Raw genomic sequence first — 16,163 nt, forward strand, 5'->3', positions numbered from 1 at the left:
TGGTATCAGGGTGACACTAGCTTCAAAGAAAGAGTTTGTAAAGTTTCCCTCTTTTTCTATTTCATGGAAATATTTGAAGAGAATTGGTGTAAGTTCTTCTTTGAAGATCTGGTAGAATTTGGCTGAGAAGCCATCTGGTCATGGGCTTTTCTTTGTTGGTAGGCTTTTGATGGGGTCTTCAATTTCATTTCCTAAAATTGTTCTGTTTCAATTTTCTCTATCATGATTCAATTTGGGTAAGTCATATATTTCTAGAAATTTGTTAATGTCTTCATATTTTTTATTTATTGGAGTATAGATTTTCAGATTAGTTTCTGATCATTATTTGTATTTCAGTGGTGTCTCTGATATTTCCTTTTTCATCACAAATTTTAGTAATTTGAGATTTCTTTCTCTTTATTTTTGTTAGCTTGGTTAAGGTTTTGTCAATTTGCTTTTTTTTTTTTTAACAAACCAACTTTTTGTTTTGTTGATTTTTAAATTTTTTTGTTCCAATTTAATTAATTTCAGTTCCAATTTCCTGTCTTCTACTGCTTTTTGGTGTTGATTTGTTCTTATCTTTCCATATATAATAACCTAATTTTTGAGATGTAAAATTAGGTTATTATTTGGTGACTTTTTATTTTTAGTTCATACTTTCTTTATTTAGGTTTTGTTTGGAAGATCTGTTGAGTAGTGAGACACATGTGTTAAAGTCACCCAGTATTATTGTGTTGTGGTCCATTTGATTCTTGAACTTGTGAAGGTTTTTTTTTTTTTTTTTTTTGACAGTGGAACAGATGTTCCACTGTTTGGTACATATATATTTAAGATTATTATATCTTGTTGAAGTATAGTTTCCTTGTACAGTATGAAATGGCCTTATTGATCCCTTCTGATTAATTTTGACTTGAAATCTACTTTATCTGATGGATAGAAATCCCTATTTGTTTATGAGATCTATGTGACTGATAAATTTTTTTTTTCAATTCTTTTGCTTCCAGTCTGTGGTTGTCTTTTCCTATGAGATGAGTCTGTTAGAGTCAGTATATTTTTGGGTCTTGTTTTTTTAATCCAGTATGCCAGTATATGTCTTTTGATTGATGAGTTTAGGCCATTTGCATTCAGTAAATTGAGAAATGATTTTTATTGTCATTTTGGTTTATTTCTGGTTTTAAGTTTGAATTAGTTTTTCCTTTGATTGACTATTCCTTTAGTGTAGCTCTTCCCTTTGCTGGTTTTCCCTCTTGTTTTTCATTTCTTCTTCATGAAATATTTTGCTGAGAATGTTCTGTAGTACAGGCTTTCTAGTTGTGAATTCTTTTATCTTTCATTTATCATGGAAGGTTTCTATTTTATCAAAAAATCTAAATCTTTATTTTTCAGGGTATAGGATTCTTGGTTGGCATCCATTTTCTTGCAGAGCTTGGTGTATGTTATTCCATGGCCTCCTAGCTTTAAGGTTTGGGTTGAGAAATAGCTGAGATCTGGATTGGTTTCCTTCTAAAAGTAATCTGTTGTGGCACCCTTTAAAATTCTGTCCTTATTCTGTATGTTGGGCATTTTCACAGTAATGTGCTTTGGTGTGGGTCTGTTGTAAATTTGATTATTTGGGGTCCTATATGCCTCCTGTGTTTGATTTTCCATTTTTTTCTTAAGGGTTTGGGAAATTTTCATGTATTATTTCATTGAAAATATTATGCATTTCTTTGGATAGTATCTCTGAGTCTTCTTCTAGCCCAATAAATCTTAAGTTTGGCCTTTTTATGTTATCCCGTATTTCTTGGAAGTTTTGTTCATGGTTTCTTAACATCTTTTCTTCATGGTAAACTTTATGTTCTAGAATATATATTTTGTTTTCATTGCCTGAAACTCTGTCTTCCAATTGATCTGTTGTTTTGGTGATGTCTTCCAACTTCCAATAAATTTTTAGTTTGGTTTATTGATTCCTTCATTTTGAAGATTTATGCTTTTTTAAAGTCTCTATTTCTTTATTGAAGTGATCTTTTGCTTCCTGCACTTTCTACCTTACATAGTCTTTTACCTGGCCAATGAATATTCTAAACTCTTTCTCTGTCATTTCTTCCACTGTGGTGCTGATAGATTCTGTTATTGAATTATATTGGTTTGTCTACATATTTGACAATATGGTTTGAGACAGTATAGATTCTACCCAGTGGACTTCTAGGGACTCTGAAGTTTTCCAGAACCTCATAGATTAGGGGGAGATGGATAATAACAACAACCAATGGAAATAGTTTACAACATCAAACCAAATAGTTCCTGCTTTGGCATCATTCTATGTTAGTTATCACAATAAATAGAGATGATATGATCAGCTATTTTACCCACAGTAAAAACAGTAAGTTTATATATGGATTTATAATTTTAAGTTATGAACAGGGATAGAAAAGAAGTAATGTAGGATGTGATGTTTGTGTGGGAAGAAGAGAGAAAATAGAATTAGAAAACAGGATGAGTGATAGATCAAGAAATGTTGGCTGTTAGTAGAGGAAAGGAGAGAAAGATTCTAGGGAAACAGTTAAGTGAGACAAAAAATTATAGAATAAACATTGAAAAATAAATAATAAAAGTAAAAATAAAATTAAGAGTAAGATCGTACAAAACTGACATATTCTAATCAAACATCTTAGTCCTTAAAACATTGATCAAAGAGAAATAAATACCTTAAAAAACTTAGGAATGAGAAACAAATACAAAACAAAACAAATCAATAAATGGGTATGGATATGTATAAGTGTTCAGGAACCGTTCAGGTAAAAATTGAACAGTGAGTAGAAAAAAAATTAAAAAATACACTAAAATAAAGAAGAGGATCTTGATGAAAAGTTAGGAAAATTTTCTTTTTTGAATTTCAAATATTCTTCTCAGGTATGTTAGGTGGGGTTGCTGGAATGTGATGGGAGATTCTTTATGTAGGACTCCTGGGGGCAGGGTTTAGGCTTAGTAAGCCTTGGATTGGTCTGGAGATTTTAAATCAGTTAAAATTTAAACTGATCTGGCAGTTGCTGGGCTGGCTGGGAGACTGTGCCCTAGGAAAAACCCCTGGGTTTCACTCTTTTGGTGGAGGGGCCAATTCTTCCTCAGACACTAATGAAATCTATTTTTTTAGGACTCTTGGTTTCAGTCTTTGAACTGAATCAATTCCTCTCTGCCCTTTAGGATTGTCAGCAGGGCATGACTTTCCCAGCTGAACTTTCAAGTGTCTGATCTTTATAAGCTACCATTCTGGAAGGGGAGAGGGGAAGCCAGGTGTGTTTTTCTCAACCAGCTTTCTCTATATAAACCCCACTCCACTTTTGATTTTCTTCTGGTTTCTTAGACACACACTATGCCATGTTTTGTGGGTTTGCCAAACCTATTTTTTGGGTTAGGCACAGTTGTCAGGATTCAGATCCCCTGGTGCCATGCCCCCATGCTGGAGCTGCAAAATGGTTCCTTCCTCTGATTTCCCTGATAGCTGGGAAAGACAGAGTTTCTTTTTCCCTCCTCCACACTATATTGTTGTGCAAGACATCTTTTCAGGTTAGTGGTGGAATATTTTTGATCTCTGGTCTCTTCATATCCATACATACCTCAGGCCTCCTAAAATTGAGGGTTCCTTTAATTGATATATCACCCCACTATTTTAGTGCAGGGGAGATAACGCCTGTTGGTGCCACTGCTGGCAGCAGCAGCAGTGCTGGGATTTCTTTATTTTGTTTTATCCATTCACCTGATTCCCTGATCTGCTTGGAATATCCAGAGTTAATTCCCAGAAAAGCTCCCCTCTCTCACCTTGCTAAGAAGCAGTGTGTCTAGATTCTTGGCTTCACACCAGGGAGTGACCAGGAAAGTTACCTTCTCTAATCCACCAGTGTGAGGCTCCCCCTGTGAGCATTTTCTATCAAAGAACTGTACACTTTATGTATGTTACTTGTTTTGTAATGAGAAGAAAATGGGAAAATATTTTCAACAGAGCAATTCTAGGCTGAATGAAGGAGATGAGTTGCAAATTGCAATAGACAACTTGTTGAAATGGTCACTGTTTGCCCAGCTGTACTGCTCAGAGGCAAAGCTTGCAATCTAAGCCTCAGCCATTCAAGAAGGAAATTCTTTCTGTAGACAGCTCACCCTAGCAAACCTTTATTTCCTCCTAGGACCAGGATCCTGCCTCCTTTGGAGCTGACTCCTTGCTGATGAATTCGTCCAGGCACTACCTTAACATTCGCTATACTTTATTGCCTTACCTGTACACTCTCTTCTACTATGCTCATAGCCGAGGGGACACAGTGGCCAGACCTCTTCTACATGAGTAAGTTCTCCCAACTCAGTGCAAGTGAGTGTGTGTGTGTGTGTGTGTGTGTGTGTGTGTGACTTGAGTGCCCATTGGCTATTTGTAAGGTTATTGCAGCCTATATATTACCATAGGAGTAAATTTAAGTATTTTAGCTTGCTCCTTCTGGGGAGAAAACTAGACTTAAAGTCTTGGGATTTGGGGGCTTTTCTTTGTTCTTCCACCAGCAAATTCTACATCTTAGATGTCATTTAAGATCTTTCATTCTTAGTTTCTTTAGTCTTTTTTTGCCCCCTGTGGTGCTGGGGATCAAACTCAGGGCCTTGCACATACGAGGCAAGCACTTTTCTAGTGAGTTACACTTCCGGTTCTAGAAGGTCAATAGTATGACTCTAATGGTTTCTCCTATAAATCACTATGATGCTAGGTCTCTGTTCAAGTTCTAGCAATAAGCCTGTGATTTGAAAGGAAATGAGAATATTATAAAGGATCTCTAGAATTTCATATTCTGATTTGCCAGCCAGTTAGCATCTCTGATTTAACTCTGCAAAGCGGGACTTAAGAGCCTTTCCTTGTCAGAATACTGTAACCTCCTTTATGTATATGGCAGGCATGTATCTGCATTACTGTATGTCCATTTTAGGTGTAAGTTTTCACTGTCTTCTAGAATTTCCTGTTAAAAGGCAGATTTTCTAAAAGTAAAATTTGCATTATTATTTTTTAGGTCAGATTTAGTTCCTTCTTGATAGTCAAAGTTCTAAAATACATTGGTTATTTTACTTTTTTTAAAAAGGAGGATGTGACAAATAGAATTACAGCCTGAGATCTATCTAGCATAGATATTAGAATAGGAATTTTTGTCTAACGTGAAGGAGTAATAAGAGGATACAGGGACTGGGGAAAGAAGATTTGTCTGGGGGCTGGATGGGGATAGAATAGGTGTTTCAGAATAATTTTGGATATTTGCCAGGGCCGTCTGAATGCTTTGGATGCACTGGGGGAGAGCTGCCAGGTGCATTGGCCCATATCTCAGTGATCTGTCTCATTGGTGTCTAGATTCTACAAGGACAGTGAAACTTGGGATGTGCACCGGCAGTTTTTATGGGGCCCAGGCCTCCTCATCACTCCAGTTCTGGATGAGGCAAGTGTTCTCACTGAGACTCGTTGTCCCTGCTTCTGTCTCTGTGTCCCCTCCAAACCCATTTTTTTCTTTATTCCAAACTCATTTTTAATATCTGTGGCTGAGTCAGCTGTGAATAGAGTATGCTGGGGTTCTGTAAGTGGGAAATGTGATACACAGAGTCTCTAGAAGTCATTATTTTTGAGCAAATTCTCAACCAATGTAGAAACATCTGCTGACAATTCAGCTTAAGTAGTGACCCCATGGTGTGCCAGATTGTCACAGCAGATTATTATTTGCTCTGTGATATGGAGGCAGAAGGGAGTAGTGACCAGCACACTAATGTCAAATTGCTCAGGATGTGATTGTCACTTCTATTATGTAATAAATAAATAAAACATATTTTATTCCCTCAGAGGCTGATGTAAAGGATAATATTTGTTTTAATTTTAGGGTGCAGAGAAAGTAACAGCATATGTGCCTGATGCCATCTGGTATGACTATGAAACTGTAAGTAACTTGGACTTTTTAAAACTTCTGAAGACCACAGTTGCAGCTGTATAAACAAGATGACTTCGTAGAAAAAGAAACATCCATCCATTCACTGAAGAATATTTCTGTAGTGTTTTCCATAATTTCACAGCAAAGCCTAGATAATGTGAAACTAAGTAATATAATATCAGTCATGATGGAATTTGAAAAAATATTTTTATTCAACAATAAGATAAAGACTTATATGGTGTCTCATGATCAAATTAAAAAGGACTAATGGGCAATTTGAGTTTGGTCAGGAATCAGATTCCTGTTCAGAACTATTGGGTTATATAATATATAATGATTGTTTGTTCCTCACCAGAGAACAAACAATCTCACAAACCCTCAACTAGCCATGAAAAATGTTGCTCCTAATTTTTTTATTTCCTTTTTTGATTGCCTGAGTATATAGTGACAGCTAAATGGAAAAGAGAGACAACGGATAGATAACTCAGCACACGGGTGATTAGTGCAGGCTCTGGCTCTTAGTAAGGCCAATGTGTTTGACTATCTTTCCGCCTCAGGGGGGCCAATTGAGATGGAGGAAGCAAAAAGTTGAGATGGAAATTCCTAGAGACAAAATCGGACTTCACCTTCGAGGAGGCTATATCTTCCCCACACAACAGCCAAGTACGACGACTATGGCCAGGTACAGCATGGCTGGGAACGTCCTCAAAGGGAAGCCTGACAAAGCAGGTCATTTCTGTCTCCATATGTTGACTAGAGGATGCTGAAGCACAGAGTGGAGTGAGGAAGAAAGGGTCCTGAGGCACATGTGTGCATGTGTGTCTGACTTGAGGGGATTTTTAAGTCTGTCCTTGGCGTTCCCTTGGCCTCTTCTCAACCTAGAGCTGCACCTAGAAAGATTTTGAAAGATCTTATCCCTGCTTCTTCTTAAGTTTCTCTAAATACACTGGCAATTAGGCTGGCCAGCTTTCCTGGGATATTGCAGTTTTAGCATTGAAAATCTCATGTCTTAAGAAAACTCAATTCAGGGCAGGCCAGGTCAGCTGGTCACCCCACCTTCTTTGACCTGACCATCTATCTATGCATGGTTCTCAGGTTTTTGCCTCATTCATTATCACTTATAGATTTGGAATTACCCGTCTATCCTCCTATAACCTCAGCTTCCCATTACTTTCTCCTACTGAGCCATTTCTTTCTTATGATTCAAAACTGGATTCAGAAACTTCTTTCTTCTATAAATCTCGAATCTCCCATGCTGTTGATTTTTCTGTTTTTGATTCCAAAAGTGTAGTCTTCATCTATACTAAAGAGATGTACAAATATATTGTGACCCTGAAATTATTAGCTTATTTGTTTTTAATAATCTGGGAGTCCTTTAGAGGACACAAACCTGTCTTTTTCTTTCTTTCTTTTTTTTTAAAATTTTTTCTTTTAGATATACATGACAAAAAAGTGTATTTTAACATATTATACCTACATGGCATATAACTTATCCTAATTAGGATCCCATTCTTGTGGTTGTACATGATGTGGAGTTTCACTGGTGGTATATTCATCTATGAACATAAGAAAATTATGTCTGATTCATTCTATTCTCTTTCCTGTTGCCATCCTCCTCCCTTCCCTTCATTCCCCTTTATCTAATCCAGTGAACCTCTATTCTTACCTCCCCCAACTTATTGTATGTTAGCATCTATATATCAGAGAGAACATTTGGCCTTTAAACCTGTCTTTTTCTTTGAACCTCCTTTATTACCTTAATTTTTCAGTTATAGACTTTTTAACGAAAATATGCCTAAATCCAACACCAGTTGGTTTTATTTTTATAATTGTTCAGCTTCAGGCTCTTCTACACATTGACACCAAAATTGTCTTTCTCACATGATAATCTTAACTTGTTTCATCCCGGCTTAAGTCTGAACCTTTCACTAAGAGACTGCTGAAGACCCATCATAGTCTGATTCCAAGTTAGCCTTGATAACTGTATCTCCTGCTATTTTAGTACACATACAGAGCAACCATACCCCAAATGCACTACTCTACAAACATAGCCATCTATTTTGTTGCATTTGGGTATCTGTACTTAATACTCTTTCCAGCAGGCCCAGGACCTCCAGCATGCTAGGCAAGCCGTTTACCACTGAGTACACTCCCAGCCATTAGGTACTTATATTCTTTTTTTGTCTTTGTTGTTTTTATTAGAGCATTATAGTTATACATAGTAGGTAGGTTCATTTTGACAAAATCATACATGCAAGAAATGTGATTTCCTCCATTTCAGTCCCCATTGCCTCACTTCTTCTCCCCACTCCTTCCTTCTAGTCTCCTTCTTCTACACTACTAGTCTTCCTTTTGCTCATTTATTTATTTATTTATTTATTTTGATTGGTTCTTTCTACATATACATAAAGATGGAGTACCCTGTATGGAGTATAGTTATATGTTCACATGGTGTGATTTTGTTGAATTTGTTCCACATTTCCTCCCTCTACCCTTCCCCCTACCCTCCCTCTCAATCTCCTACTCCACTGATCTTCCCTATGTCTTTATGATATCCAGTTCTCCCTGTCCTTTGTCCCCTTCTTTTCCTCTAGCTTCAACATATGACTGAAAACAAACATTTGACCCTTGCTTTTCTGACTCTGGCTAATTTCACTTAGCATGATGTTTTCCATTTTCATCCATTTATAGCAAAAGCTATAATTTCATTCTTCTCTATGGCTGAGTGAAACTCTATTGTGTATATATGACACATTTTCTTTGATCTATTCACCTATCGATAGGCATCTAATTTGGTTCCATAATTTGGCTATTATGAATTGTGCATCTATAAACATTGAGGTGGCTATATCACTATAGTTTGCTGATTTTAATTCTTTGGATAAATTTTGATCTGTTCTTTTAGATATACATGACAAAAAAGTGTATTTTAACATATTATACCTACATGGAGTATATAGATTTAGAATTCCCTATTCATCCTCCTAAAACCTCAACTTCCCATCACTTTCTCCTACTGAGCCATTTCTTTCTTATGATAGTTGGGAGTGGAATAGCTGGGTCATATGATGGTTCCATTCCTGTTTTTTTTTTTGAGGAATCTCTTGTAGGATCTCACTTTATGTTGCTTTCCAGAGTGCTTACACTAATTTGCAGTTCTACCAACAATGAGTATATCTTTTCCCCCACAACCTCAGCAGCATGTATTATTTGTATTCTTACATTTTCAAAGATCCAAGATAAGCTCAGATTTTATCTGCAAGTAATCTTTCTCTAACTCTTTTGGCAAAGGGAATGGGACCACTTTTGACTTTCTAACTTTAAAAAATATTATTTGCTCCTTAGAAGATTTTTCTCTTTTCTCCTAAATATTGTTATATATTTCAACCATAGTCATTTCATTCTCTATCGGAAAGTTATTTTATCTGAATTCCTTAGAGGAATATACACCGATAGTTAATTATTTCTGCTGAAAATTCAATGCTGACTTATACCTTTAGTATTTAGTTCCCAAATCTTAAGGTCACAGATGTGTATCTAATTCCTCCACAGGTGAATTGACTTCTCTTCGGTTGTAAGGCAATTGGACTATGGTCAACTTGGTATCATATTAGTTCCCCATCTAAGATCTGGCTTCACATGGGAGTTGAAGATTCCACTTCTCTACCTTAAACTGCCAATCAGTGGCTCAGTATTAGACCTAATATTCATTAGCCCCAGAGAAATTCCAGGTTTTGCTTTTTGGATACCCTTTGGATTTAGCTCATTGTATTGTTTACCTGTTGTCATATTTGTCTCTTATATATAACCTATTTTTTCTACAGGAACAACAATGTTTCTTAATAAGAACATATGTTGCAATTTATCTAGGATCAAGTAATATTTTAAAGAGTGGGTTCTTTAAAATATCTAGTCTACCATCCTTCTGGAAGTGTCATTCTGGACTCCTGTAGGATCTCACTTTATGTGTCACTGTTCATTTTCTGCTTTGGTTATTTGGTGACTATGTCCAATCTTTGTTATAATATGGAAGGTCAAAGAGGAGGTCACAATAGGGATTTATTCTCCTAGATTAGCAAGGACACCCAATACTTGCACTGTGAATGAAAGCAGGTGATTTTGTTGGTCACAGAACCTGACTTATGCAGTGGAGGCTAACATGTGAAAGAACACACAGGGAATATTAGGCCAGGAAGGCATACCTGAGACAATGCAAACCAGGATGGAGTACAGAGGTGTGGCAACACGAGCGGATGCCCAAATAAATGCTTTCTTTCTTCCCCTTTCTCTATATCCAGAACTTGCACCATTTCTTTGAGCATTATTTTGTGTTTCCTGTTCTAAATTATAAGGCAGATAATTGGAATGTTTTGGTTTTCAATCTAAACAAAATAATAGTAAGTAATCAAATAAGGGAAGTTTCCATGATGTAAATGGACATTATTGTGTGTTTTTGCTTCCTGAGTAAAAATGGCCCTTAGGCGGGGAAGAGTTTCTCCCTTCTGATGGCACTTCTGTAGGTTTCATCTCTAAAATGACCTGTTTCATTATTGTCTAGAATTTCTTTCTCCTCTAGTAATTTGTATCTAAGTAATAGTTGCAGTCACTGGTTTTATTATAGCTATTGCAGTGATTCTGATGCTTAAATTATTGTCTCCCACATGGATGTTTAATTATAATGTTTGAGGTACTTCTATCTTCTGTGACAGAAAGAATCACCTTCTAATTTGTCCTTTGTTTCAGAGGAAAGCAGGGCCATCTATTGCTAGTAACTTTTACTATTTGAAATTTGAAGAAACAAATCAGCAAAATTCTTTGTGACCTGATCTTTTTGTCTTACCTAGCTCTTATTTCCCACAGTCGAAGGAACCCTCTTGGTCTCATTATTGCCCTGGATGAGAACAAAGAAGCAACAGGAAAACTTTTCTGGGATGACGGGGAAACCAAAGGTGAGTCTCTTATGAGAATGTGCAATTTCCATTCCTACATCTTTTGACTCATGGCCCCTACTCCTGCTGGACATTCTAGTAGGGGCAGAGGGACTTGAATCACAAGGCATAGTAAGAAAAGTCACTTGAGATAAGAGTTGTATTTTGCCTGCACTGTTCAGAAGTTGAAGCCCACTTAGAAGAAAAACATGTCTCTCTCACAACTGTTCCATTGGCCAGTGATCCTAACAGGTTCTCATTTATTATCAGTGGGCACCTGGAAGATATGTTCATGATCTTCCTGTAATTTATTGGTAATATAAAAACCCTCTATAAACAAATGTTGATGATATTGAAAAAATACTTCTGTCAATGTGGCATATAAAATATATTTGTCAACTGTATATATATCTTGCTGTGTTTTTAACAGTATTATTCCTCACACTATGCTAAAAATTTGGGGGGTGGTAGCTTAGGACTTAGATTCCATGAGGCATATGACTTGAAAGTACTTGGAAAGAAATCTCTTCAAGGTTATAATGGGAAGAAGAAGGAAAATCAGCAGTTTGGCCTTGGAGCCTTGTTCACAATTTTCTTAACTTTGAGATGTAGCTTTTAAAAAAATTCTTTTTATTTATTTTATTTAAAAACACTTAATCAGCAAATAAGATTGAACATAATGAAGGTGAACAATATATACATGTACACATATGTATTTTACATATATATGTATACACATATATGTGCACACACACAAACACACACACTCACACATTGTGTAATGATGATCACAATGAAATTACTTAACATATTACCACCCATGCTGTACATTTTTTCTTCCTGGAACTTGTTCTTTTAGTTAAATGTTTCTACCCTTTGACCTACATCTTTCTATTTTCCCCCTCCCCTGCCCCTGGCATATTCTGTTTTACCCTCTGCTTCTGAGTTCAACTTATTTTAATTCTACATACAAATAAGATCATCCTAACTTATTTCTTTCATTATGATATACTTCAGGTTCACACATGTTGTCACAAAAAGCAGGACTGCCTTCTTTTTAATGTCTGAATAACACTCCTTTGAAAAATTAAATAATTATATATATGTATGTATATGTACACACACATGCAGATACACACACACACACACACACACACACATATATATATATATATATATATATATATACACACACACACACACATACACATACATATATACACCACTATGTATATATTACAATTTCTCTATTCATTTGTCTATTGATTGACACATTGCTTCCTTATTTTGGCTATTATGAAAAATGGTTTAAAGTTCTGAAACCACAAGTATTCTAGGAGAAAACATAGGGGAAAAGTTCTTTGACATTGGTCTTACAAGTGTTTATTTTTTAATATGACAATGAAAGCAAAGATAACAACAACAGCAAAAATATAGATGTGGCAGTAAATCAAACCTTTGCAAGGCCAAGAAACAACAGAATTAAAAGAAGAAAACCCATAGAATAGGAAAAATTATGTGAAAACTATGTACCTGATAAAACATTAATATAAAAATCTCCTGCACTCAATAGGAAGAAAATAAATAACCTGATTTAAAAATAGGAGCTGTGAGCATGTATGAATATATCATAATACATTCTAATTTTATATATAACTATAACATACCAACTAAAATAAATAAATAGAAGGAAGACTAATAGAGTAGAGTAGGGGGACTAGGGAGAGGAAGGAAGGGAAGAAAAGAGGAGGTCCTGGGATTGAAATGCAGCAAACTGTATTGTATGAATTTATGAATATATCAAAATGAATCCTACTGTTACATTTAACTGTAATGCAGTAATAAAACAGAAGTAATAAAAATAGGATAAGGATTTGATTAGATATTTTTACATAAAGGATACACAGTTGGTCAACCTTATAAGCAGAGAAATGCAAGTAGAAAATTACAGTATCACTTCAGACCTGTTAGAATGTTTGCTATGAAAAAGATAAGATGTAAGTGTTGGAGAGGACTTGAAGAAAATGGATAGAATCCTTACACACTGTTGGTGGAATTGTAAATTGGTACATCCATTATTAAAAACAGAAATTCCTCAAAATATTAACAACAGAACTACTGTATGATCCAACAACCCTATTTCTGGGTATATGTTCAAGAGAAATGAAATCAGTATTTCAAAGAGATATGTTCATACCCATGTTCACTGCAGCATTATTCATAAAAACTAAAATAAAGAAACAGCATAAGTGTCCACTGATAGATTAATGAATAAACAAGATGTGACACTTATAAACCACAGAATATTATTCAGTTGTAAAAAGGTAAGAAATCTTATCATTTGTGGCATCAATAATTAGCTTAAAAGAGATTGTATCTTTGGTGCAGTCCAGTCTGACTTGTCTCTTTTCTGCTTTTAGATACTGTGGCCAATAAAGTGTATCTTTTATGTGAATTTTCTGCCACCCAAGTGAGTATATTTTTATGAGTCTTAGGTGTAGGCTCTTGTCTACTATTAGCACTTTTGTGTAATTTTATTTTTAACTCCATTTGCATTGATGACCACAGGGTGAATACATTTCTAGGCATACCTTAACTACCAATAATTGTATTATAAATATTATCAAAAGAATAATGATAACTCAAAGCAGCTTTTTTAAAAATAATGTTTCCCAAAATGTTTGTGTGTTTGTGTTCCTGAAGTCTCCCTTCCCACAGATTTTATTAAAGTGTTTGTAGTCATTGAGCATGCATTAGTAGAGACAGCTAAGGACATTCAGAGCAGTGGGGAGCTACTGATCTAGGATGGAGCATTTGAGTGGCTGGAGAATCTGTGTTTTAGAGGCACAGCTTTGGGCTTCATTGTGCTATTTTGACTTTCAGAACCGCCTGGATGTGAAGATTTCACAAGCAACCTACAAGGACCCCAATAATTTAGCATTTCAGCAGATTAAAATCTTTGGGACACAGAAACCCAGCAACGTTACAGTGAAACAAAATGGTGTCCTGAGTCAGACTGTTCCCAAGGTCACATATGACGCTCAGCTGAAGGTAAAAATCCATTTGGTGAAGTTGTTTTTCCGGAATTCTTCATAGTATCTTGGTTTTCCTTCTTGCCAAGGTTGTGTGGATTCCTGAAGGACCAGAGCACTGTGTGGAGCCTGTGGTGGGGAAATCAGAGGGCTGGGAACAGAAGTGCTGATGAGGTGGTGGGCAGAGCTAGTAAGGACAGGGAAGCTCCACTGAGCAGGGATGAGGCGATATGGTCTTTAATGGTCCCATTTTCCCCCCGGCCCCTCAGTGTTCTCCTCTGTTTCACTGGCATCACTTTCAAAGATAAAGTTATAGTGGACACAAGGAGAGCAGAGTTAGAACAGGTCAGAGGAAATGGGAAAGAGGAAGCTCATGTCTGGTGCTGAAAGGTAAAGGTGGGAGGAAGGAGTCCCATGCATTCAATATTGAAATGACTACTTTTTAAAGACTTTATAGAGATGAGATGAGTAGAATCTCCCTCCAATACATATATTTTCAATAACCACTTGAAGACGAGGTCTTTGATGATCCTATCTGATGACTGCTTCTTTGGTTAAATGATAATAATAAAATAATTTCTCATCATTTGTGATGAGACCTGTCCATCCTGTGCATCCTGTAATCATTTTCTCTGATGCCTAGTGTTATGAGGAATGCTTTTTCCAAATGGTCCTGACCATGGGGACTGGCAGGTGCTTCTGGCATTAAAGCTGCTGGATAAACATGGTTTGTGAGGACCTTCCAAATTTGGGGAAATAAATAAATTAGATTCTACTATCATGACATATTGATGACATTTGACATTGGTCCTGACAACACTTATTTAGCATGCAAACATTATAAAGTTAGAAGTAAATAGTATATCATTTATGTATATAACAAAGTGGAAGTCATATAAAGGATGTATATGTGAAAATAAGCTCACTCTATGTTTGCCAAATAACCTTGTTAACATAAGACAGAAGAAATTTCTTTTTTCTTGAATGTGGGTGGTAAGAAGACATAATTTATACACAAGAAATAATTGGGAAGGGGCTTGGCAACTAAATGAACTTAGGACAAATTTTATCTGATATCTTAATTCATGCTCAAAGCTTACTCCAATAGTTGAGTCCAGTGCTGGATCTTGAAAAATGGTGTATCCTATAGGGATTCATCAATTGCAAATGACAGAGCACAAAAAATTGTAACAAATTGAAATTTTCCCCATTTGCAACTAGTAGTTTAGAAGGTGGACCATTGCTGGCATTGGTTCAGTGGCTCAAGTTTGTCACAATTGAGGTCTTGTCTTTTCTTGGGACTGGAAGTGATTGCTGAGTTCTAGTTACTATGTACCGATGGTGGGACAAATTAGGGTAAAAATGGAAAACAAAGAGAAGATATAAGGTGAAGTGGAAGTCCTGTAAATCAAAAGAAAGAGCCCCCTAACTAGCAACTTTCAGTGAACTTGAACTTACTATTTCATAACCATCACTGTGCTACATTGATCTTTCTCTTGGGAACTTAGGATTTCTACACTGAAACAGAAAAAAGGGACTATTTTATATAAGGAAAGCAAGTAGCAGTGTATTCCACAAATGGCCATCATTTTTCTAGAAAGAACTTTTTCCTACTTATCACACTCCAAGTTGAGATAGCAGATAAGGCAATTCAAGACAGCAAATATTCCTCAATTATCAGTCTGTAAATTTTGTGTAACTCACATAGCTTGTCTTCACTTTTGGAAGGACATAAGTTTAGATAGAAGGAAACGCCTGTGATTTTAGAGACTGAAGTGCCAAAGTAAGAAGATCATTTCATTAAATTCTCTCATACAGTCTTATAGTGATTTTTAAATCTAGGCATTCTTCCAAGTGGAGTTGAGGGTAGGATTAGTAGTACAGGGATATTTGAGATGATTTGAATTGGGAGACTGAAAAAATATGATAATCTTTAAAATGTGATCATATAGTTCCAGACAAATGAGAACAACAACATTAACTATAGAAAGTGCTATTTAAATAAGAGGAAAATGTAAGAAAAACATAGAAATGTTAAATATTTTACATGGTAAGTGTGATTTCCCCCCCCCAAAAAAAAAGATTTCAAATTTTGGTCATCTGGGTTGGAGAAATGAAGAGACTGGAATGTTAGCAATTAAAAAAATGCAATGATTTTCCCAACTCACCAATTTTGCAGTTGTTACAGCTGAGATCCAAAGAATGGAAATAATTCATTGAAGATCCCAATGAAGAATGGGAATGAAAGTCTGGGCCATATGATTCATATTGCTTTGTTCTTTCTAAACCTCTAGTCCAATGGGGAA

General features: G+C 35.9%; 1 protein-coding gene across 2 annotated transcripts in view; it reads left to right on the forward strand.

Moving 5' to 3' along the window:
• Nucleotides 1–16,163, forward strand: part of Mgam (maltase-glucoamylase) — a 174,428-nt gene that overhangs the window by 42,172 nt on the left and 116,093 nt on the right. The window contains exons 1-8 of one of the 2 annotated variants that reach the window (XM_058575723.1): nucleotides 3,322–3,525; nucleotides 4,140–4,294; nucleotides 5,333–5,417; nucleotides 5,850–5,906; nucleotides 6,455–6,579; nucleotides 10,758–10,846; nucleotides 13,246–13,295; nucleotides 13,709–13,876. In XM_058575723.1, coding sequence (XP_058431706.1) covers nucleotides 3,337–3,525; nucleotides 4,140–4,294; nucleotides 5,333–5,417; nucleotides 5,850–5,906; nucleotides 6,455–6,579; nucleotides 10,758–10,846; nucleotides 13,246–13,295; nucleotides 13,709–13,876 — 918 coding nt within the window. In that variant the 5' untranslated portion in view covers nucleotides 3,322–3,336. Of the gene's footprint in view, nucleotides 1–3,321; nucleotides 3,526–4,139; nucleotides 4,295–5,332; nucleotides 5,418–5,849; nucleotides 5,907–6,454; nucleotides 6,580–10,757; nucleotides 10,847–13,245; nucleotides 13,296–13,708; nucleotides 13,877–16,163 lie in introns of those variants that run through there. The other variant, XM_046434116.2, reaches the window with a different exon arrangement.

The sequence above is a fragment of the Marmota monax genome, unplaced genomic scaffold (genome assembly GCF_021218885.2).
Source record: "Marmota monax isolate L192 unplaced genomic scaffold, Marmota_monax_Labrador192_F-V1.1 WCK01_AAM20220418_F8-fsc00122, whole genome shotgun sequence".
NCBI classification, from domain to species: domain Eukaryota; kingdom Metazoa; phylum Chordata; class Mammalia; order Rodentia; family Sciuridae; genus Marmota; species Marmota monax.